At 44.8% G+C, this 21,214-nt stretch overlaps 1 protein-coding gene across 1 annotated transcript; it reads left to right on the forward strand.

Annotated features, from left to right (window-relative positions):
• Window positions 1-1,135: 1,135 nt before the first annotated feature.
• CYTIP (cytohesin 1 interacting protein) lies at window positions 1,136-19,099 on the forward strand. The gene is made up of 8 exons (XM_014072153.2): window positions 1,136-1,364; window positions 9,704-9,753; window positions 10,881-10,935; window positions 13,353-13,440; window positions 13,558-13,651; window positions 14,731-14,800; window positions 16,938-17,004; window positions 18,450-19,099. Exons 1-8 carry the CDS (start codon window positions 1,194-1,196, stop codon window positions 18,923-18,925), a joined length of 1,071 nt encoding a protein of 356 aa, XP_013927628.2. The 5' UTR covers window positions 1,136-1,193; the 3' UTR covers window positions 18,926-19,099.
• The last annotated feature ends 2,115 nt before the right edge of the window (window positions 19,100-21,214 follow it).

Raw genomic sequence — 21,214 nt, forward strand, 5'->3', positions numbered from 1 at the left:
ATCTCTCAATGGAGACCTCATGTCAACAAAATCCATCCTTGGAATGGAAAGTTATTGGCACTTGTATGCCTAGCATAGGTGGGAGGGATTTAGAAACATGATTTCACCAATTAGGAGACTTCGTTACCAAAAACCCTATAGTCCCAAAGGTCCTTTTTCAGGAGGCCACTGGATTTTCTTATTTTTTCTTGGAAGATGTTTTGTTTCTCATCCAAGAAGCTTCTTCAGCTCTGACGGGATGGTGGAAAATGAAAGGATTTATATTCCTTGCAGACAGCTGGTCATTTCCATCTTTTTAGAGAGTCTAATTTAGAGAGAGAAAATTGTATCATGGTAGACAAAAAAAGTTACTGGGGACATGTTTGGCTAGGTGCAACCTGGAAAAGTCTGTATAGAGCATTGAAAATAAAACAGGATTTCCAACTTTTCATCCCTACTTTGCCACAATCAGACAAGGAGAGTCCTGTCTATTTCAGAAATGAATGATAGTCCCCTATTGATATATTCAAAGACTCTTGCTTTACTTTTAAGTAACAGTTTTAATCTCTCTCCCCCCCTCTCTCCCCCTCTCTCTCCCCCTCTCCCTCTCCCCCTCTTTCCCCCTTCCTCTCTCCTCTTCCCCCCTCTCTCTCCCTCCCTCTCGCCTTCTCTCCCCTGTCCCTCTCTCCTTCCCTTCCCCTATTCTCCTCCCGCCTTCCCCCACTCCCTCTCTCCCCTTCTTTCCCCCTCTCCCTCTTTCCTCCCTCTCTTCCCCTCCCTCCCTCTCTCCCTCCCCCTCTCTTCCCCACCTCTCCCTCTCTCCCCCTCCCCCTCCTTCTCTCTCTCCCTCTCAATTTCTGCCATGCTGTTGAAAATGGTGAGTTCCTTAATAAAAATTTAAAGACATTTATAAAAGGCACAAAATCGTCAGATCTGGAGAGATTGACAGATGGTGTTTTGGACACAGATTATCAAGGGGCAGAAAAATAGCATGTTAAGAGTCCCTTCTATTTGCCACTAGCTGAAAGAGGCGGGGGAAACACTGAGTGATCTGAGAAACAGATTTATGTAACCTGCACCCTAAACCACAAGTCACATGGGTTTCCCATATGCTTTTTTTTGGTATACTTTGGGCTAGAGTAGTTATGCTATTAGCTGGCTTCCTCACTCATGCAATACTCTTCAGTGCTGAATGAGCTCAGCTTGAATGCAAGATGTCCTTGAAGAGGCTGATTCAACAGAGAGGCAATGCCAACTGTGGGGGCTACTGTCTCAGCTCAAATTACAGCCCATCTTTGAAGGCAACTGATAGTCCACCTTTGGACAACCAGAGAAGCCAAATGTTCTCAGACCCGATTGGGAGATTGTCCAAGGACTGCAAACAGGTACTGCTCACTTTGGAACTTTGCAGGATTTGGTTTGTGCTGCCTATAAAAGACATATTGTATTTCTTTCCTTCTTGGCTAACCAGAAATAGATTTGCCAGAAGATTTACTGGGAACTCAAAAGATTCAAGCCTAAACTAGTTTAAGAAAAAGTTTTGTACCAGGAACATTGCTTGAATTACAGAAATTTAGTAGGGATTTAGCTGGTGATTATTTTTTTGTCTTCTCCTTTCTTTCATATTGCTCTCTGGTTTATATATAGAAAAATGGTTTACTATCCTATATACATATGTATTTATGAACATTCCTTTCTTCCTCCCTCCCTCTTCTGGGATATTGTTTATTTTACATGGCTAAATAATTCATAGCAATTTCAGCATTACCAAAGTTGCTGGAGCGCATGGCGCCCTTTGCTCTTCTCTGTCAGACAGAAAAAATGTTTGGGGCAATCTCTAGGTAGTGGAGTGGTGTTGATAAAGGGATTGTAATCCCAACTGATTTGAGTGTAAGCTGAAGGCAGAGGCCAGATGTAGCTTGTTCCCACAACAGCAGCCTCCTTGGTCAGCTTGATTAAAGTCAGTTCTGGGAATTGCAGCTGTGATGCAATGAAAGGGTGCCAGCAGGTCCATCTTAATAGCATTATGGCCCCCCGGGCAAAGCAGTGTACGGGGGCCCCTATGATAACTACCCACAGGAATAAAAATGTAAACAGTTGATAAAATTAAACATATATTTACATGTCATTGTTAATTTTAAAAATTCAGTAAAATGTAATAAATATGCTGCTGTATTTATCTGATATAAGGTGCATTGAAGGGTTAACATACACAGATTAGTATGGGCCCCTATGCTCGTGGGGCCCCCAGGCAAGTGCCCATCAGGCCCATGCATTAAGACAGCCCTGGGTGCCAAGATAGAGAAGGTGCTTTAAAACAGCCAGTCAACTTAAGGTCAGGCCATAGTCCAAGCCACCTTTGACACAAAATCCTGTTGCTTTTTCTTAATTCTCTACTTGAGCCAAATGGGGAGTTTGCAGCATTGAAGAATACGTTGAGGAGGTCGGATGATGGTAGTTAAAATAGCTCTTACTGTCTATTTTAAAGAGATGAGTTTTGGTCTCACAGATGTAATCATTAATTTCAGACCATACAGTGGTGATGTTTAATTTTTAGATTACTTGAATAAATGTTTGCCTGATTATATAGCTTGACATTCAACTTTTCAGTTTCTAAAAAGGTTTGTATGGGAGGAAAAAAGAAAGTGACAATGAAAAATAACAAGCTAACATCCTCCCTTTTTCCAGAACATGCATTATTTTATTTCTATATTGGAACTAGCATCAAACATGCATTCTCTTATTTCCATATTACAATTGCCATACATCTCCTCTATGTTTGATTTAATGCTTTAATTTGGGAAAACCTACTTTTATCACATGTGTGTACCTGATAGGCAGAGGACAGGGATATTGTCTGAAGGAGATAGCCCTGAATGACAGGTGTATGATGACTATCAGTTTACTTTGACTTATGAATGATAGCTTTGGGTTGGTTAGAGGAGAAGCAAGGATTGATTACTGAGTTCATATATAGAAAATCTCAGAAATCTCAATTTAAAACAAAACAAAAAAAAAATCAGAAGAAAGCAATAGAAAACCACATCTGTATCATTGTCAGGAAAACTACAGCAACGTGTAAATCAGCCATCGAGAATGTGTTTCAATATTATGTTCAAAAGTCAGTCGATATTATTGTTTGACTACATTTACAACTCAAGGCAACCATATTAAGTGCTTTTAACTATTTTATATTTTCCCTAGTTTATATGCCATCCAGAGACCACTGGAGGTGGCTGGCTAATACATACATACATGCATACATACAAACAAATAAATGGACCCAACTCATACAGTGTTCTGCCTCATTGGGCCTTCTACTTTTCCAGTGAAAAAGGGCTACAGCATTTTCTTGATTTATGAACATCATGCGCATGACTAAAGATGCTTGAGCCAAGTCCTCCTATAGTTTTTTAAGTAGTAAATATGAGCCAAAAATTCTGAACAACTAGAATGGACCCTAGTAATAGAATCAAAATCTGCAAAAAATAGTGTCCTGCTATGGTGGTTTTTGTATCTTGGAGCGAAGGGAAGGACGCGACAAGAGTTAAGAGGAAAGTGACTTTATTCAGCTCATAGTAAACTGCGATTCGACGTGGCGTGTTTCGCGCCCTACATTTATACCCCCGAGTTTGAACGAGGAGCCAATGGGGCGTCGAGTAGCTCGGCCAATCAGGGCGAGGATTGAACCGGCTCCGCCCGGGAACCAATCAGGAAGGAGTCCTTTGTTCGCGCGCTAGTTTTCCCGCGCTAGTATTCAACACCCCTCCCCCCCCAGTCAAAGAGTTCTTTTGGGAAGGGCAAACATAGTCTTGTAGGTAGGCGGGGCGGTGGCGTTCTCGCCCTGACCTTCGTGGCTCCCCGGCGGTCGTTGACAGGGGGGAAACCGCTGGCGGAGGCATGTCCGTGGTGGGGCGGTGAACCTGTGGTTCGGGCCCGCGGGAGAGAGCTGGCCCCGGGTCCCCTGTCCAATGTCCAACTGTCTGGGGTGGCGTTTCCGTGGCCACCGGAGTGTCCGGTTGCGGTCCCGTGCAGTCTGGTTGGGGTGTAGGTTCAGAGTCTCGATAAGGGCTTCGAGGAAAAGAGTAGCCGGTTGAGGCGTGCCTGTCCGGAAAGTTCGCATCGGCTTGCCTCTCGTTCCCCAGGTGGAAACGGTCCGATGGGGAAAAGATCAACGATGTTGGCTCCTGGTGTGAGCGGGTGTGCGCAGGGCTCGGGCCGTCTGTTTCCGCGGGAAGGCGACGCCTTAATTGGTCCACGTGGCGCCTCCATTGTGCTCCGTCGGCCAGGCCGACCCTGAAGGAACAGGGGCCGGTCAGAGCTGTGATGGTTGCGGGAACCCACCGTGGATCCCCGGAAAAGGAGCGGGCCCATACCGGATCCCCTAACTTAAACGCGTGGGAAGGGAGGGCCCCCAGGTTGCTCGGCAGATCCCCTGCGTAGAGTGGATGGAGCCTGTCTAGGGAGGTTCGCAATCTCCTACCCATCAAGAGCTCTGCGGGACTTTTATTCGTCGTTGGGCAGGGTATGGAGTGCTGGCTCAAGAGGTAAGCCGCCACTCTTTCTTGCCAGTCGCCCTGGCCCATGCGGCCCAAGGCTTCTTTCGCTGAGCGAACTGCGCGCTCCGCCCGGCCATTACTAGCTGGGTGATAGGGGGCTGTGGCCGCGTGTCTGATTCCTTGCTCGGCCAGGAATTCTTGGAACGTGGTGGAGGTAAACTGGGGCCCATTATCGGAAACTATCACATCCGGTAACCCATGGGTAGCGAACATCTTACGGAGGGCCCTCACTGTACTCTCCGCTGTGGTGGAGGTCATGATTACCAGCTCCACCCACTTAGAGTAAGCATCTACCACTATCATAAAGTTTCGGCCGTGGAAGGGACCGGCGAAATCAATATGTAAACGGGACCATGGGCTTCTAGGGATTTCCCACTCGCGAGGGGCGGCTGTGGGGGGATTCGGCCTGGAATTTTGGCATATTCTACATCGGCCTACATGATCTGCGATCTCGGAATCTAACAAGGGCCACCACACATAGCTACGGGCTAACGCTTTCATTCGTGCTATGCCTGGGTGGTTTTTATGGAGTGCAGGCAGGATTCGTGCCCGCAGGGCTGTGGGGATCACTACCCTATCCCCCCAGACAAGACACCCCCCATGAAGGGCGAGTTCGGCTTGTCGCATTTTGAATGGACGGAATTCTTCCGCTACCTTTTCCGTGGGCCACCCCCTCAAAACCCATGAAGCAACCTGAGATAGGACGGGGTCAGCCTTTGTGCAGGCTGCGACGTCCGCGGCCGAGACAGGGAGGTCGGATTCGGCGATGGACAGAACAGAGAGCGCGGGCACGTGGGCTGTGTCCGTCTCTGGCAGAGGGCAACGGCTTAGAGCGTCTGCGTGCCCTAGCTGTTTGCCCGGACGGTATAACAGCGTATATGAATACGCTGTTAGAAACTCCGTCCATCTAGTCATGCGGGGGGACAGAATGGGGGGAGTTGGCTTGTCGCCCGCCAGTAGCCCCAAGAGGGGCTTGTGATCCGTGACCAGGGTGAATTTCCTACCGTAGAGGTAGTCATGGAACCGCTTAATGCCGGAGACTGCAGCCAGGGCCTCTTTATCGATTTGGCTGTAGTTCCGCTCCGTGGAGGAGAGTGTCCGGGAATAGAAAGCTATGGGGGCTTCTGAGCCGTTCGGGAGGACGTGGCTCAGGACCGCCCCAACGCCATAGGGGGAGGCGTCGCAAGTCAGAATTAGAGGCATCCTATCGCTGTACTGGATTAGGACTGCCGATGAAGTTAAAATATCTTTTATAGCCGCGAATGCGTGCGCCTCACGGCTACCCCATTTCCAGGCCGCTGACCGGTCAAGTAGTCGGTGTAGCGGCTCAGCTAGTGACGCCTTGTGGGGGATAAAAGGGGCATAGAAATTTAGAAGCCCCAGGAACGCCTGTAATTCCGCCCTAGAGGTGGGTGCGGGTGCGTTTTTGATGGCGGCAACTTTGGAAGGAGTGGGGTGGATGCCTTGGGCATCAATGAGGAACCCCAAGAACTCAACTTTGGGAACAGCAATTTCGCATTTGCTGCGCTTTAATTTCAGTCCAGCCTCCCTAAAACGTGTGAGGACCTCCCGCAGTGTTTTCAGGAGTTCCGAGTGGCTGGGGGCTGCGACCAGGACGTCGTCGAAGTAGGGAACGACGCCTGGGAGCCCATGGAGCAACCGCTCCATGAGGCTCTGGAAAATCCCAGGGGCAACCGAGACGCCGAATTGTAGGCGGCGGCAACGGAAGGCCCCACGGTGGGTGACGATGGTCTGGGCTGTAGCCGCATCGTCGTCTACGGGAAGCTGCTGGTAGGCCTGTGCCATGTCTAGCTTGGCGAAAATGCGGCCCTGTCCTAAGGAGTGGAGTAGGTGCTGTACTACGGGGACCGGATATGGGTTTGCCTGCAGGGCCAAATTGATGGTCGACTTGTAGTCGGCACATATTCTCACCGATCCGTCGGGTTTGACCGGGAGGACTATGGGGGTTTCCCAACGGGCGTGATCTACGGGCTCGAGTACCCCTTGCTCAATAAGTTTGTCCAGTTCTGCGTCTACCTTTGCTCGCAATGCGAAGGGAACCCTGCGTGCCTTTAGTCTAACGGGAGCGACCTGGGGATCGAGGCAGAGGGAAATGGGGGTGCCCTTATAACAGCCCAATCTCCCATCAAATACGTCTGAGAACTCGTCTAGGACGCTATCTACGGCGAGGGGAACTACCCTGTGTACCCCTTCTATGGTGAGGCCCAAAGCGGAGAACCATTCCAACCCCAGGAGAGCGGGCAGGTTGTTTCTAACGACTAAAACTGGGAGTTTCCCTTTAAAATTCCCGTATTCCACCCGGATGTGGTATATCCCGGCTGTGGGAATCCCATTTCCCTGGTAGTCTAGGAGGGAGACCCGGGCGGGGCGCAGCTTTCTCTGGGGAACCCCGGGGCAAAGGCGGGAGAACAAAGCCCAAGATAGGAGAGAACGGGATGAACCGGAGTCCACCTCCATTTGGCAAAGCTGACCTTCGAGCCGGACGGCGGTGCTTATTTTCCGGTGGCCGGCAGGAACGTGGGATGCCTGGTAGACCACGCAGTCAGCGCTGGAGGGCTGGTAGGTTGAGTAGCAGTCCTCAGTGCGCTTCGCGGGACGTGGTTGCTGGCGGCGTTGCGGCGCCGGGCGCTGGTTGCTGGGTTGCATGAACGACGGGGCTGGCAGGGGAGCCCGGCATACTCTGGCGAGGTGCCCTTCTCCTCGGCAGCGGCGGCAAACGGCAGAGCGGTACGGGCAGGCTGCGCGGCTGTGGCGGCCGCCACAACCGCGGCAAGGTGCGTTTGATGCTGGCTGAACGGGCGCCGGCGGTTGCTGGGGTGGCCTCTGCTTCGGCTGCATCCTCATCTGGCCGACGATTTCCTCCTCCTCCTCCTCATCTTCAGCAGGGGAGAGATCGTCGACGAGGTTCGTCTGGGTGGACGGCCCCGCGGCGGGTTGTGCGGGGGGGTTTAGCTGGAGGCGTTCCATGTCGGCCGTGGATTGTTCGGAGAGTTCGGCTGCTCGCGCTATCTCCACGGCCTGCATCAGGGTAATCTTGTGGTTCCGGAGTAATCGGCCGCGTAAATGTGCGTCGCGGACCCCGCACACAAACTGTTCCGCAAGATTCTCTTCCAGGTCTGCGAAATCACACTGGGCGGCCACGGTGCGCAAAGCCTCCAGGAAATGGCTGATGGACTCGTTGGCCCTTTGTACTCGGCGGCGGAAAGCGAAACGGCGTGCAAACAGAGAGGGTGAGGGAGCGTAGTGGTTCCTCAGCCTGGACATCAGCTCGGCCCACCCAAGTTTGTAGGCTGGCCTCGGGGCGGCCAGGGCTCTCGCAGAGGCGAACATGGACGGCTCGCAGCAGGAGAGGAAGAAACTGCACTTCTCCTCGTCGGTCTGAGCCTGGTTTTTCGAGGCGATCAGGTAGCACTCGAACCGCTCCATGAACCCGTCCCATGATTCTCCGGTGGCTCCGCCGAATGGCGCGAAAGGAGGAAGCGATGACGCCATCGTGATGTGGAGCCGGAGAGAGGGAGAGAAGTGACGGAGAAAATTTCGCGTTCGCTGCCGGCGTTCTTGGTCCGAGGGTAGCGTGCTAGCTGGTTCAGACGCGGTGGCAGCTGGCTGTTCTTCTCCGTGGTCGCGGGAATCGGGATCCCACCTTCGTCGCCAGTTTTGTATCTTGGAGCGAAGGGAAGGACGCGACAAGAGTTAAGAGGAAAGTGACTTTATTCAGCTCATAGTAAACTGCGATTCGACGTGGCGTGTTTCGCGCCCTACATTTATACCCCCGAGTTTGAACGAGGAGCCAATGGGGCGTCGAGTAGCTCGGCCAATCAGGGCGAGGATTGAACCGGCTCCGCCCGGGAACCAATCAGGAAGGAGTCCTTTGTTCGCGCGCTAGTTTTCCCGCGCTAGTATTCAACAGTGGTGGTGGTGGTTGTTGCTGCTGCTGTTCTTTTCTGTTGTTCTTTTGCATAGTTCCTTGATATTCTTGAATGAGGAACCTATGTTGATATGGCATTTTGTTCAGGAAGATGGCAGAGACTGCCCTGTAAAAGTTTGGGAAGAATAAATAAACTGGAATTTGCATAGAGTAACAAAAGACTGCATACAAATTCAAACAGAATTAGAAAGGCACATACATATAGCAATAGCATGCAGACTTATATACCATTTCATAGTGCTTTACAGCCCTGTTTAAGCAGTTTACAGAGTCATCTTATTTTACCGACCTTGGAAGGATGGAAGGCAGAGTCAACCTTGAGCCTGGTGAGATTCAATCTGCTAAACTCCTGGCAGCCAGTGATCAGCAGAAGTAGCCTGAAGTACTGCACTCTAACCACTGCGCCACCGTGGTTCTAATATATATTTGAACAATTAACAAATTAGCATGTGGTATATGAAAGTTATTAGTAACAAATTTATGGAAAAACGAAGGAAGATTTCCCTCACCCATTCTAAATTACTAAGATAAGATCTTCATAGATCTGATGAGAGCTTTAGATGACTTTATGAAGAAGAAGCTGTCCATGATAACTGAATGAGATGTCCACATTGCGAAGAAAGGTCTCTCTTGTTCAGGGAGCCTTTTTGACAACCAATTTAGCTGCTAGATATGACTATCAGATGAGTATTCTACTAGCAGTTAAAGATGAAAGACAGCAGTTATGGTTATGGTCTATATGTGGCACAGTGGTTAGGGTGCAGTACTGCAGGCCACTTCAGCTGACTGTTATCTGCATTTCAGCGGTTCTAATCTCATCAGCTCAAGGTTGACTCAGCCTTCCATCCTTCCGAGGTGGGTGAAATGAGAACCCAGACTGTGGGGGTGATATGCTGACTCTGTAAACCGCTTAGAGAGGGCTGAAAGCCCTATGAAGCGGTATATAAGTCTAACTGCTATTGCTATTGCTATTCTACTCTGAAAAAGATGGTTATAAACAAAATTAGGGTCAATTAGAGCAAGATTTCTAATTTAGTTATATTGGTCAGCTTCGCCTGATAAAGTATTTGGAAAGCAGTTGTCTTGTTTATTTCATTATTAAGGATTCTTATCAGTCCACATGAAATGTTTTCATCATGCTACTGGTTTTATTTGATAGAAAAAACACTTCTTTCTGTAATGGACCTAATTTCCTGCTCTCCATTTCTATTTCCAGCTTGCTTTAAATAGAACAAGCTCCATAAGCAAATCTTCTGGCCCGCTCAGGTAATAAAGATATTACTTTGCTCCTATCTTTTATTATTTGTTTACTATCTACCTGCCTGTAAAGCAACAAATGTGTAGGAAGATAGAGGAACATAATGAATGATGAAGATGCAAGCATGAGATTACTGCAGTAAAATATGTGGGTTGTACAGAGGTGAAAAGATTAAATGATTCATAAGGGCAACCTCTCTATGAAGCCGGTTAAGAATACAATTATTATGCCACATTGTGGCAAAATGGCATTAAGAGATTAAGTAGGTATGTATATTAGATTTTTTTAAAAGCCCTTAGAAGACATTGCATGCGAGTTCATATCTATGTTAAAGAAACCACTGATTGATCTGGTAGCAAATGCACAAGGAAGGGACGTAGCATTTTATGTTCTGTTAGGTTCACAATTTGATTTATTCCATCAAATCGGGAAGCCGAGTGTATAACCTGAAAGGATTGGTGCAGAAAACAAATATGCCGAATGGACATACTTTAACTCTGTGCCCGTTGTCCAAAAAAGTATGCCAGGGAGATAAACATGAACATAAATTGCAAGCTGGAGCAGATGTGAGATAATGGCAAAATTGTTACCCACTTTGCTCCACTTTGATTTCTCAGCTGTGCCCTTTGTTAATTTTTTCACATCGTAAACCTATGGCTATATACCCTCCTTAGAGTGATAATCGCCATCTGCCTTTTCTGTCCTCTATCATGACTGAAGCCCATTTTGAACTCAAGTTTTTGAAGAATCAAAAACTCTGAGGTTTAAATTACCTTTACCTTTTTTGAGTTCAAACCTGGAGGTCCTTGCCTTGCCTTGCCTTTTATCTAATTTGTGTCCATGGTTTATTTCACATATTTCCCATTTTCTCCAACATGGTCTCCTCCCATATATTTTGAGATTTTGTGCTACTTGAAAACTGCTGGAGGGCACCAAGCTGGAGACCTATTTGATTTTCCCAATGTAGGAGTTTGCCGTATTACTTTTGTTTTCAGTAAAGTTGAAGATTATCTCATAAGAAAAGCCCATTCAAAAGTTATTATTTTTGTTCACTATATCTTCCAATCACTTACTGGTAGCAACAATGGTAGATGGCATAGCTCAACAACTTCTTCCTCTTTTATTTTTTATGCAGAAAGACATTTAAAATCTTCAAGGAAGACAATGAAACATTTGGATTTGAAATCCAGGTGAGGCTTTAACTTTGTGAATAGGCATTTACGTGACTAATATGTAGGGATGGCAAATAGTAATTCCAGAAGACTGATTTCAGCAAAGGCATTCTTTGATACTCGTAGAGATGTTCCTCACTTATTGATGTTCACCTTGGCTCATTCCACACAATCGGAGGACCTGAATGTTTCCTCTTAAAGTTTGTACAGTGCTCTGCGTCAAGCATTCTGGGCCATTGTGGACAATTGAAACAGTAGCATCTGACTATCTTTGGATCACTGCTTCTATTGACTTCCATCCTGAATGTGGCACAAATGACAAGGAAAACCCATTGGAGTCATTTTGCTTAAGGAACTTACATTTACATGCTGTTGCTGGAACTTGATGGAAGAGACTTCAAAACCAGCCTCATTTATGAAGCTGGTGGAGCAATTTTAGGCCACTTGCTCTTTATCTATTGTATCTTACATTGCACATTTTTAGAGAGAAGCCATAACATTGCACAGGCATATCTATGAAATTGCAAGAGTTAACTCACCGTGAAAAGAAACTGTCCTTTTGTTGTGGCCCGTTGGCTGCTGGCCCCTCCAGTAGCTGAATCAGAGAAGGAGGAGGCGCAGGAGTCAGGGTCAGCAGCAAGGCAGCCTGAGAGCTCCCGAGTGGGAAGAGGAAATAGGAGAGAGAGAGAGACAGACAGACAGACAGACAGACAGACAGAGAAAGAGAGCCTTGGCCATTAGTCAGCCCTCAGATGGAGAGTCAATAGCCCCCAAGTCTGGAGGTGACTGATGAAGAAGAGGAGGAACAGCTGGGACTAGTGTCCAATGTCTGGATGCGCAGAATATAGAGAAGAGGAGAGCAGTGGAAATCTGTGGTCCGATCCTTGGGACGGAAAAGCCACCGCTGCTAGTGAAGCAGGGGTGATATGTTCTTCATAGGGCCAGCCCTACCAGGGGTTAAAATGAGTCATTTACCCGCTTTATCAGATTCCAGGAGGTATATCTACATTGTGCTTTGGAGACTTAAATGTCATTTGTAGTAGTTTGGAGAGCCGCCAAATGCCACCTCTGGCTGGCCTCAGAGTGGGGAAGGAATGGAGATTTTGCAGTATCCTTCCCCCTGCCAGGCCCACCAAGCCTTGCCCACCAAGCCACACCATGCTTACCAAGCCACACCCACAGAACTGGTAGTTTAAAAATTTGAATTTCACCACTGGTTTGGGTCTGTCTCCTGGTCCTTGCTCCCTCCCTTTCAGGGGGTTCTGTGAAGGGCATTGGGGAGGGGGGTTCAAACAAACTCAAGAGTTCAGTCACAAATTGGCGCAATGCACATTTTTAAAAGAGGGGTTTCCATGGTATGATTGTGCTGCCCTCTTGATTTTTCAACCCTCCCCTTTTTCCTTTTCTTCCCTTTACGGCATGTTCTAAAAGCTGACATCTCACACTGGGCAACAGTGCAGAGAATCTTCCGTGGCACAATGGCCCAGCTTCCTCCTAATCATATTGGTGCAGCTTGGTAATCAGTCACATGTGATGAGAGAACAGGACAGCCCAGTTGTTGGGTGGGAAGCCTATTTTTTCCTCTGATTGTTCCTGTTATTTTTCTTTAAAGGATAAAAAGAGGAAATGTTTATTTTTGCACTTGACAAGTGAAGCTTTCCATGGGCGTAGGCAGTTTGGTAGAGTTGTAAGACAACTCACCTTCCTGTACCATGTTGGACGCTCGCTGCCCAGAAGAAATGCACCACCAAAAAATGAAGACAAAACAAGACATCATTTTATATATTTAAATTTTAAATAAAATACACTAGCCCTGAAGATATAGGGGTCTGTAGGAGCTATCTGCTTGCCATTGTTGTTGCCCAATTTCCAACTATAATGAGTAACTTCAAAGGCTTGGATTGGACCAGTGGTGAAATTCAATTTTTTTTTACTACCGGTTCTGTGGGTGTGGCTTGGTGGGCATGGTGTGGCTTGGTGGGCGTGGCTTGGTGGGCATGGCAGGGGAAGGATACTGCAAAATCTCCATTCCCATCCCACTCTGGGGCCAGTCAGAGGTGGTATTTGCCAGTTTTCCGAACTACTCAAAACTTCCACTACCGGTTCTCCAGAACCTGTCAGAAGCTGCTGGATTTCACCCCTGGATTGGATCCTATCAATGGAGGACCCTTTCTAGCAGACTTAATTCACCTGACATGCTTATCCCTGATTGATTTGTGTGATAAACCAGTCAACTGACCACCATTCAGGCTAAAATGTAGTCGGCTTCTCAATGAGTCATGTGAACCCAACTAACATAACAGGCTATACTTTGAAAAGGTGGGCACTCTAATGGTAGCTAGGCATTGGGGCCAAAAGTTGCAAGATAGAGTTTCTCTTCTAATAGAATTTTTTGTTTCATTTTTTGCTTTAATCCTTTAATTCTTCCATTTTAGTGCCAAAGTAATCATTTCATGGAAAGTTGCACTTATATTTGCAACGTGAAAGAAGGAAGCCCAGCTTCTCTTACCGGACTCCAACACGGTAACTAATCTTTCTGAGAATTCTCATGGTTTAAGGGATCACATTTCTGATAATGCAGAAGGGTTGATGAAGATCAAAATACATATTCTCACATATTTCATTTTGCAATTGTCACAGGTTACATCCTGGTCAGCATCAATGGGGTGAGCATTAAAGGACTAAGTCACAAAGAACAGGTGGACATGATTAAATCATCTAGGAATCTTTTAAGGTAACCAAGAAATCTTGGGCTGGTGTCTGAGCTTATTTTTGTAATATTATGTATTTGTTATTGATTGGGGTGGGCATTGCATTAGTTTTTCACATGGGTAAGGAAAGGATATGATTGCTCTCCTTAGATCAGAAATCCACTACAAATGGGAACAAACACATCTCTGTATTGTAAAGGGTGGAGAGATGGCCAAGATGACCTTCTGATGGATGAACGAAATACATCATAACAAAAAGGACAAGGATTAAATTGTAGCACTCTGCCACTCAAAGTTACAGTTTCCCCAAAAATCAGAAATAGTGGACAGTCCGACAGCTGTTCTTGTCTCTCATGGTTTTCATGAGATCCAACAACTACATGAACCACTTTTCTCATTGTGTTTCCCTTTGACTAATTGAAGACATGATTAAGTAGCATTCTTTTGCAACTATTGTCATTTCTTAACTATTGGCACTTTTAACTAAAAGTTAAAAGAACTAAAAGTTTAACTTTTAATAAATTATCTTCCAGTTCAGATAGGGGGGACTAGCATCCATTTTTTCCATCTCTCCCTCTTCCTCTCTCCCCCTCTTTCTCCCTCTCCCACTCTCTCTCACTCTCTCCCTCTTTCCCTCCTCCCCTCTCCTCCTCCCTCCCTCTCTCCCTCCCCTCCCTCTCCTGTCTCCCTCTCCCCATCCCTCCTCTTGCTCTTTCTCTCGCCCTCCCTCCCTCTCTCTCTCTCCCTCTTCCTCTCCTTCTACCTCTCCATACCCCTCTCCTCCCCTTCCTTCATCCCTCCCCCCTCTCCTCCCCTTCCTTCATCCCTCCCTCCTCCTTTCTCTCCTTAAACTACACTGTTATCATTATTAGAGTGATGAGAAAGTCACAGAGTCACAAAGTGAAAAACATTTGCCAACTTCTTGGCTCCTTAAATGATATTTCTTTCTGCAGGCTACCTTTCTGAAATAGATTGATCTTACAATCCTAGGGTTGTATTGCCAGTATAAAATTATATTAAGATGCTGCTGCTGCTGCTGCTGCTGATAGTAATTCACTTATTGGTTAGACACTGATGATGATATTGTTAATTCAATTTCTAGGTTAGATACAGTGAATGAAGCCCTGATTATGAAAAGAATGGAACTGGAAACCAAGTTGCATTGCATGAAGGTATGATTTATGTGTAAAATGGAAAGCAAGGCCTTGTGTTGGCTTCAGCCAGATTCTAAGGAGAAGGGACCCCCTTGGGATGCTCAGTGAGGCAAAGCTGGATCCCCCAAAAGCAGCCCCACTGAATCAGGATTATTGTGAAGTTTTGTGAGCAACTCAGTGAACAGAGAAACAAACAGCCTACAAACAAATTCCATATCAAGGTTAATTCTTCCATAAATGAAAACACTTGATGTCAAAGTCAATCCCTCCACTTCTCTATTTGGCATTTTTGCCAGGATCTGCCTCCCTGCTTTATAGCTATGGATATAAACTCAACCTATTAACAAATAAATTCACGCCTGATTATTATTATTATTATTATTTGCTTAGAGTGCATTATTCAGTGAAGCTACCTTAAAACTTTGCTGTCTTCTATACAATTGGACAACCTTCTTGCCAAAAAGAACCATTTGGGCTTGGAAACTTTCCCAGAGTTTGCCCTCCAATAAAGGGAGGATTCAAATGTGTTGTGGTGACTGAGATAATGTGATCAAGACCAGGGAGATCCAGATTCCAATCCACTGCCCATTATCAAAACTCAATGAGATGATGTTGGACATATCATTCTCTCTCAATCCAATGTACCTTACAGGGTTTTTGTTGTGGAAAAAAAATAAGGAAGAAAGTTTAAGCCCTTGCCCTTTTCTCCTGGGGGGTTAAAAACCAGGCTATAAATCCAATAAATAAAAGTTAAACAAGGTTGTCCACTTCTAGCCCTCAAAGTTAAAGAAAAAGTTAGGGGAACAAAAGGGCCAAAATAGATAAATTATCCATTATCAGCTGCACCATATTACTGGAAATCCAAGTCAGCTCTTTTGTAATTCCTTAGATCCTACCCACTTAATGTTTTGGCTCACTAGAATAGAGGGACCAGGTATAAATTACATATAAGTCACAAAGGTTCCGGAACTGAATTGTTCCAACATTTTAAAGAAAATCCCACTCTATGGAAGTAGCGCATGGGATCTGTTCCTACCCTTGCTATCACTCTATGTGGGATGGCCAGTCCGAATGAGATGTCAGGTGCTCCTAACACCCACCCGACCTTCAGTTCCACAATGCAGATCTAAATCTCGCGATGAACTTCATCCCGGTGTATGTTTTGATGGTTTGTCTGCTGCTGTTGGCTTTCCTAGTCTGAAAATTGCCACCAAATAGTCACCTTTATTAAGACCAAAGATGCAATTTAGTATTTAATCAGAACCTTTCCAATTTTTGGAGGTCAGCAATTCAAAGCCCACCACTCAAAGGGTAGCTGTGGCCATGAGTCTCCCAAAAATGGTGCATCTAAATAATGCTTGAAATACAATCCATACTGTGACTTTCTCAATACAGATAGTCTTCCACATATTCCACAGTGGTGGAATTCAGCCAATTCGCACCATTTCGGGAGAACCAGTTGTGAACTTTCTGAGCAGTTTGGTTGTTGGAAGAAATCATTAGGGCAGAAAACTGATTGTTAAATTATTTGAAGTTATAATTTGGGACCTATCTGTACATTAAATTACTTACTGTTATGATAGAAAACTATCAGGCTCCACTAAAGTAATTTAGAACTGGACTTACAACAAAAGAAAAATACATATGCAGGTAGTCCTCGAGTTACGACCCCAATTGAGCCACACATTTATGTTGCTAAGTGAAACATTTGTTAAGTTTTGCCCCGTTTTACGGCTTTTCTTGTCACAAATATTAAGTGAATCATTGCATTTCTTAAGTTAGTAATAAGGTTGTTAAGTGAATCTAGCTTCCCTATTGACTTTGCTTGTCAGAAGGTGGCAAAAGTTGATCCCATGACCCCAGGACGCTGCAACGGTCATAAATATGAACCACTCACTAAGCACCTGAATTTTAATCATGCAATGGTCGTAAGTGTGAAAAACAGACATAAGTCACTTTTTTCAGGGCTGTTGTAACTTTGAAAGGTCACTAAACGAACTGTTATAAGTCAAGGACTACCTGTATTTTTGTATGCAGTCTTGAGATATCCTCAGGTCAGATTTGTCACGATGAACAATAACTGAAGCATGGAGTTGCTGACTGATAAAAGACACGTTAGTTTCCAAATGACAAAGTGCTGTTTTCCCTTTGACAGAAAACTTTGCATGATAAGTTGGCCGAGATCCAGGCCCTGTGCTTACGAGAAAAGGAACTTGCTCGCGGTAAGTCTGAATGTCCTGTTGCAGAAGTGAGAAACGGTCACACCCAATTTCTGTACGGACGTATGCAAACTCAGTTCATGGTTACGAAGTTGCCGAGTTTCAGTTTTGTTTGCGTAGTTTGAAGGAAGTTCTGAAGAGGAGTAAGAGCCATAAGCTGCTTTTATGAAAAGTACATTTGCGATAGTCTATGTTGTAGACAGTAAACAGTAACAGAGTTGGAAGAGACCTTGGAGGTCATCTGGTCCAACCCCCTGCACACGCAGGAGATTCAAACTGCTGAACTGCCAACCTTTCTGATAGTCTTAGCCACTTAGCCACTTAGCCTAGTCATGGATGTGCCACATCAAGGAAGTTGTAAAATTAGATATTAAAGTACTATTTTTTTAACGGCATTCTGATGGTTATTGATGGTTATCAATTGCTTAGTTTTATTACAGATCATTGTCAGTTCCCCAATAAACTTTTATGTAGGCTCACATATAGCTACAGCACATACATTAAGTAAACCGGCACTAATTTTTCTGTCTGACTCATATCATCTTTTCTGGCTGATTTGGAACATTTAAAAAAAATATCAATATTTTTCATATCAAGGTGCATGCAGTGCTCTTGAAATTTCAAAACTAATTTTGGTTTGTCTTTGTTAGTTTTTTTTCCCTTTTGGACTCTGCCGAGTTCTGATTGACACTTACATTTTTCAAAGGGTGTGTGATTTTTTTAAATTTCTTTATTTGTCTGTTTATTAAATGCATATGCTGCCTCTATAAGATGACTCTGGACTTTATTTGTTTAGCTTGCTCAAGCTCATGGAAGGGGGATGGTGGCAGAAAAAAAGGTGGAATCTGGACTTTCTAAACTATACCTTAGCATCCAGAGTCTGAAAATAATTCAAACTACAGTTCTCCATTGACTTTGCTGGCTCTGTATCATAGCAATTTATTGTCTTGAGTCAACCAAGCATTGTTTAAGCCAATGTTTCACAACTTTGGGCACTTGAAGATGTGTGAACTTCAACTCCCAGAATTCCCCAGTCAGGATCCACACATCTTCAAGTGGTCAAGGTTGAGAAATACTGATTTAGGCCACAATGACACCAATGAGAACAGGCCTTATTGCTTCAACAAAGCCCTTTTGAAGCAATAAGGCCTGTTCTCATTGGTGTCATTTTGGAGTGATACTAGGAAAACTTTACCAGTGATTACCAAGGAAACAGCCTTAAAGGTCGCTAGAGATTGTAACTCAGTAATATGAGGAGGCGTTCAGGTCACCCTCATGTCTGTTCAACTCTCACACTCATACAGAATAAGTCTGGAAACTAACCTTTTGCTCCACATGTAAAGGCTTCCAGTGTCTTCACAGTAATCAAATGGCACTTTTGGTATTCTTCTGGTACAAACAAACATTTCTGAGAATATAATGCTTGTTTTCTTTCCTTTGCTCTTTAGGAGAAGTCTGCTCACTACCAGATTCTGCAGGATTAGAAGGACCTAATATCTTTGGTGATCATGCTGGATTAGAATCCTCATTGGGCAGTAAGCCCCGATTTTCCAGTGAAAGCAGCTGCTTAAGCCGCCTTAGCTCAATGACTGTGGATAGTGAGGACAGTTTTTACCAATCCAGTGTTTTCGAAGACGCCGCTAAAGAGACTTTTAGCCGACAGTCAAGCACAGAAGATGACTGCTTTCTTCCCATTGGCAGTAATCAAGTGAAGAAGACATCACTGAGAAGGCATCGGAGTATCAGTGTATCTAGCAATGTCTGCAGATCTCCTTCAAAGAATGGAGATAACTTCTCAAAGATCTTTGGGACTCTCCCACGGAAAAGCAGAAAGGGAAGTCTTCAAAGGAAGCTGTTGACTTTCATTCCTGGTCTTCACCGAGCTGTGGAAGAGGATGAAACTCGCATGGGACAACAAGTTTAGAAGGACATGGAAATCTTGGACTGCAATTTGCATTTTTGAAATCAGATCAGGCCTGCATTTCATATTCTCAATCAGTAAATGAATGGAAGTAAAATAAATAGCTGGGATCGATAGCTTTGGTTTTTTTTTTCCTGATACAGTTTCAAGACAATTGGATTGATAACTTACATTGGGGTGTTATTTGTGGATTTTTGGCGGGAAGCAGGAAAGATGGTGACTAGAGTCGTTGCCTAGTAACACTACAAGATAGGCCTGAAACCATGAGAAGGCAGCAATTTGTAGTAGCTTCACATAATCTATAAGTGTTCAATTGCTAGCAAGACAAGTTAAATGCATTTTTTAAATAATATATATATATATATATATATATATATATATATATATATATATATATATATATATATATATATATATATATATATATATATATATATATATATATATATATATATATATATATATATATATATTGTTTTGGTTACCCAACATCTGACTTGCACCTTGTAAATCTGGGTGATGACTAAGCCAACATGATTCCCCTAGTTTATGTCACTCTAATGTTTGAGGTACATAAGTGAAGCATTAGAGGTCTTTGCCCAAGAACCCATACTGGCAAAATGCAGAGAGTCCTTGACCTACCACCACAATTGAGTCCAAAATTTCTGTTGTTAAGTGAAACATTTTTAGGTGATTTTTGCCCCATTTTACGACCTTTCTTGCCACAGTCATTCCGTGAATAACTGACGTTGATAAGTTAGTAACCTGGTTGTAAAGTGTATCTGGCTTCCCCATTGACTTTGCTTGTCAAAGGTTTGCAAAAGCTGACCACATAGCCTTAGTACACAGCAACGGTCATAATTATGAATCAGTTGCCAAGCATCTGAATTTTTATCACATGATCATGGAGATGCTTCTAAGGTCGTAACTGAAAAAGGGTCATAAGTCACTTTTTTCAGTGGCGTTGTAACTTTGAACGGTCACTAAATAAACTGTTGTACAGGACTACCTGTTGTATAGGACTACCTGTAGGTACCAGTTGGGATTTGAACCCAGTCTCCCAGAAGGTGGCTTTCTAACTACTATCTAGTCATGTGACAGCAACATTAGGAAAAAGGATTATGAGAAGCTGGAGAAATGCCAGGGCCTGTAGGAGGAGCTAGAGAGGATGTGGAAAGTAGAGGCCAAATTGATCCAAGTAGTGATATGAGCACTGGGGGCTTTGACTCCTAAGTAGGGAGAGAGGTTCAACAACAGCCTCAGAACTCCCTGTCCAGAAGAGGGCAGTGCTAAGAATAGCCAAGATCTCTCAAATTCCCAGGCCCCCGACAGACCCAAGACTGAGGAAGACACAATCTACTCATAGGGGTGAGAAGGATTTTTTTTTAAAAAAAATATTGTAATCAACAGATATATTTGAAATTATGATCACATGGAAGAAGCTATATGTGAACATGTTAAGTGAGTTTCACCACATTTTACAAGTTGGCCATGCCCACCCAGTCACATGGCTGGCAAGCCACTCCTACCCGTTTACATGGCCGGCAAGCCATTCCCACCCAGTCACATGGCCGGCAAGCCACTCCCACAAAGCAGGCCACACCTACAGAAGAGGTTCTAAAAATTTTTGAAACCCACCACTGGTCCACACCTTACTTTTTGCAGAGGAACTGAAGCTGGAGTAGGCCTAAAGGAAATGTTGTTAGCATACTGAATTACAATAATAGCTATTGCTTTTAGAGTTTTATATACTGATATTTCCTGTTCTGTGAACTCCCTGGCTTGCTAAGGAAGAACTCTGTGTTGAAAGAGGAAGTGCTTTAGTACAAAGGTTCTACCTCCTCTTCCTCCTCTCCCTCCTCTCCCTCCTCCTCCTCCTCCTCCTCCTCCTCCTCCTCCTCCTCCTCCTCCTCCTCCTCCTCCTCCTCCTCCTCCTCCTCCTCCTCCTCCTCCTCCTCCTCCTCCTCCTCCTCTTCTTCTTCTTCTTCTTCTTCTTCTTCTTCTTCTTCTTCTTCTTCTTCTCTTTGTAAATATAGTCTGAATAATAATTTAACCCATGGGGTAAGAATATTGGTCTTTTAAACATTCAAACTTTGCATTTATTGCCCCCTGCTTTGTGTTTGAATTGCTTGAGAACTGGTATTGCCAGTATGGGTGCTGAAATTCCAATGAACTCTTCAAAAATGGAAATACCGGAGATTTGTCATCCAAGACTGAAACACACACACACACACACACACACACACAAAAGAACAGGTGAAGCAAACAAAATATGTAACATTTGGATTTGTA

This window comes from Thamnophis sirtalis, unplaced genomic scaffold, assembly GCF_051295495.1.
Source record: "Thamnophis sirtalis isolate CommonGarterSnake01/CBP01778 unplaced genomic scaffold, rThaSir2_p1.2 scaffold_1, whole genome shotgun sequence".
In the NCBI taxonomy this organism is placed as follows: Eukaryota; Metazoa; Chordata; class Lepidosauria; order Squamata; family Natricidae; genus Thamnophis; species Thamnophis sirtalis.

Coding starts and splice junctions, on each gene's coding strand:
- CYTIP (XM_014072153.2), top strand. CDS start 1,194: ATGTCCTTGAAGAGGCTGATTCAACAGAGAGGCAATGCCAACTGTGGG. Junction 10,936..13,352: donor CATTTGGATTTGAAATCCAG/GTGAGGCTTTAA, acceptor CTTCCATTTTAG/TGCCAAAGTAATCATTTCAT. Junction 14,801..16,937: donor CCAAGTTGCATTGCATGAAG/GTATGATTTATG, acceptor TCCCTTTGACAG/AAAACTTTGCATGATAAGTT.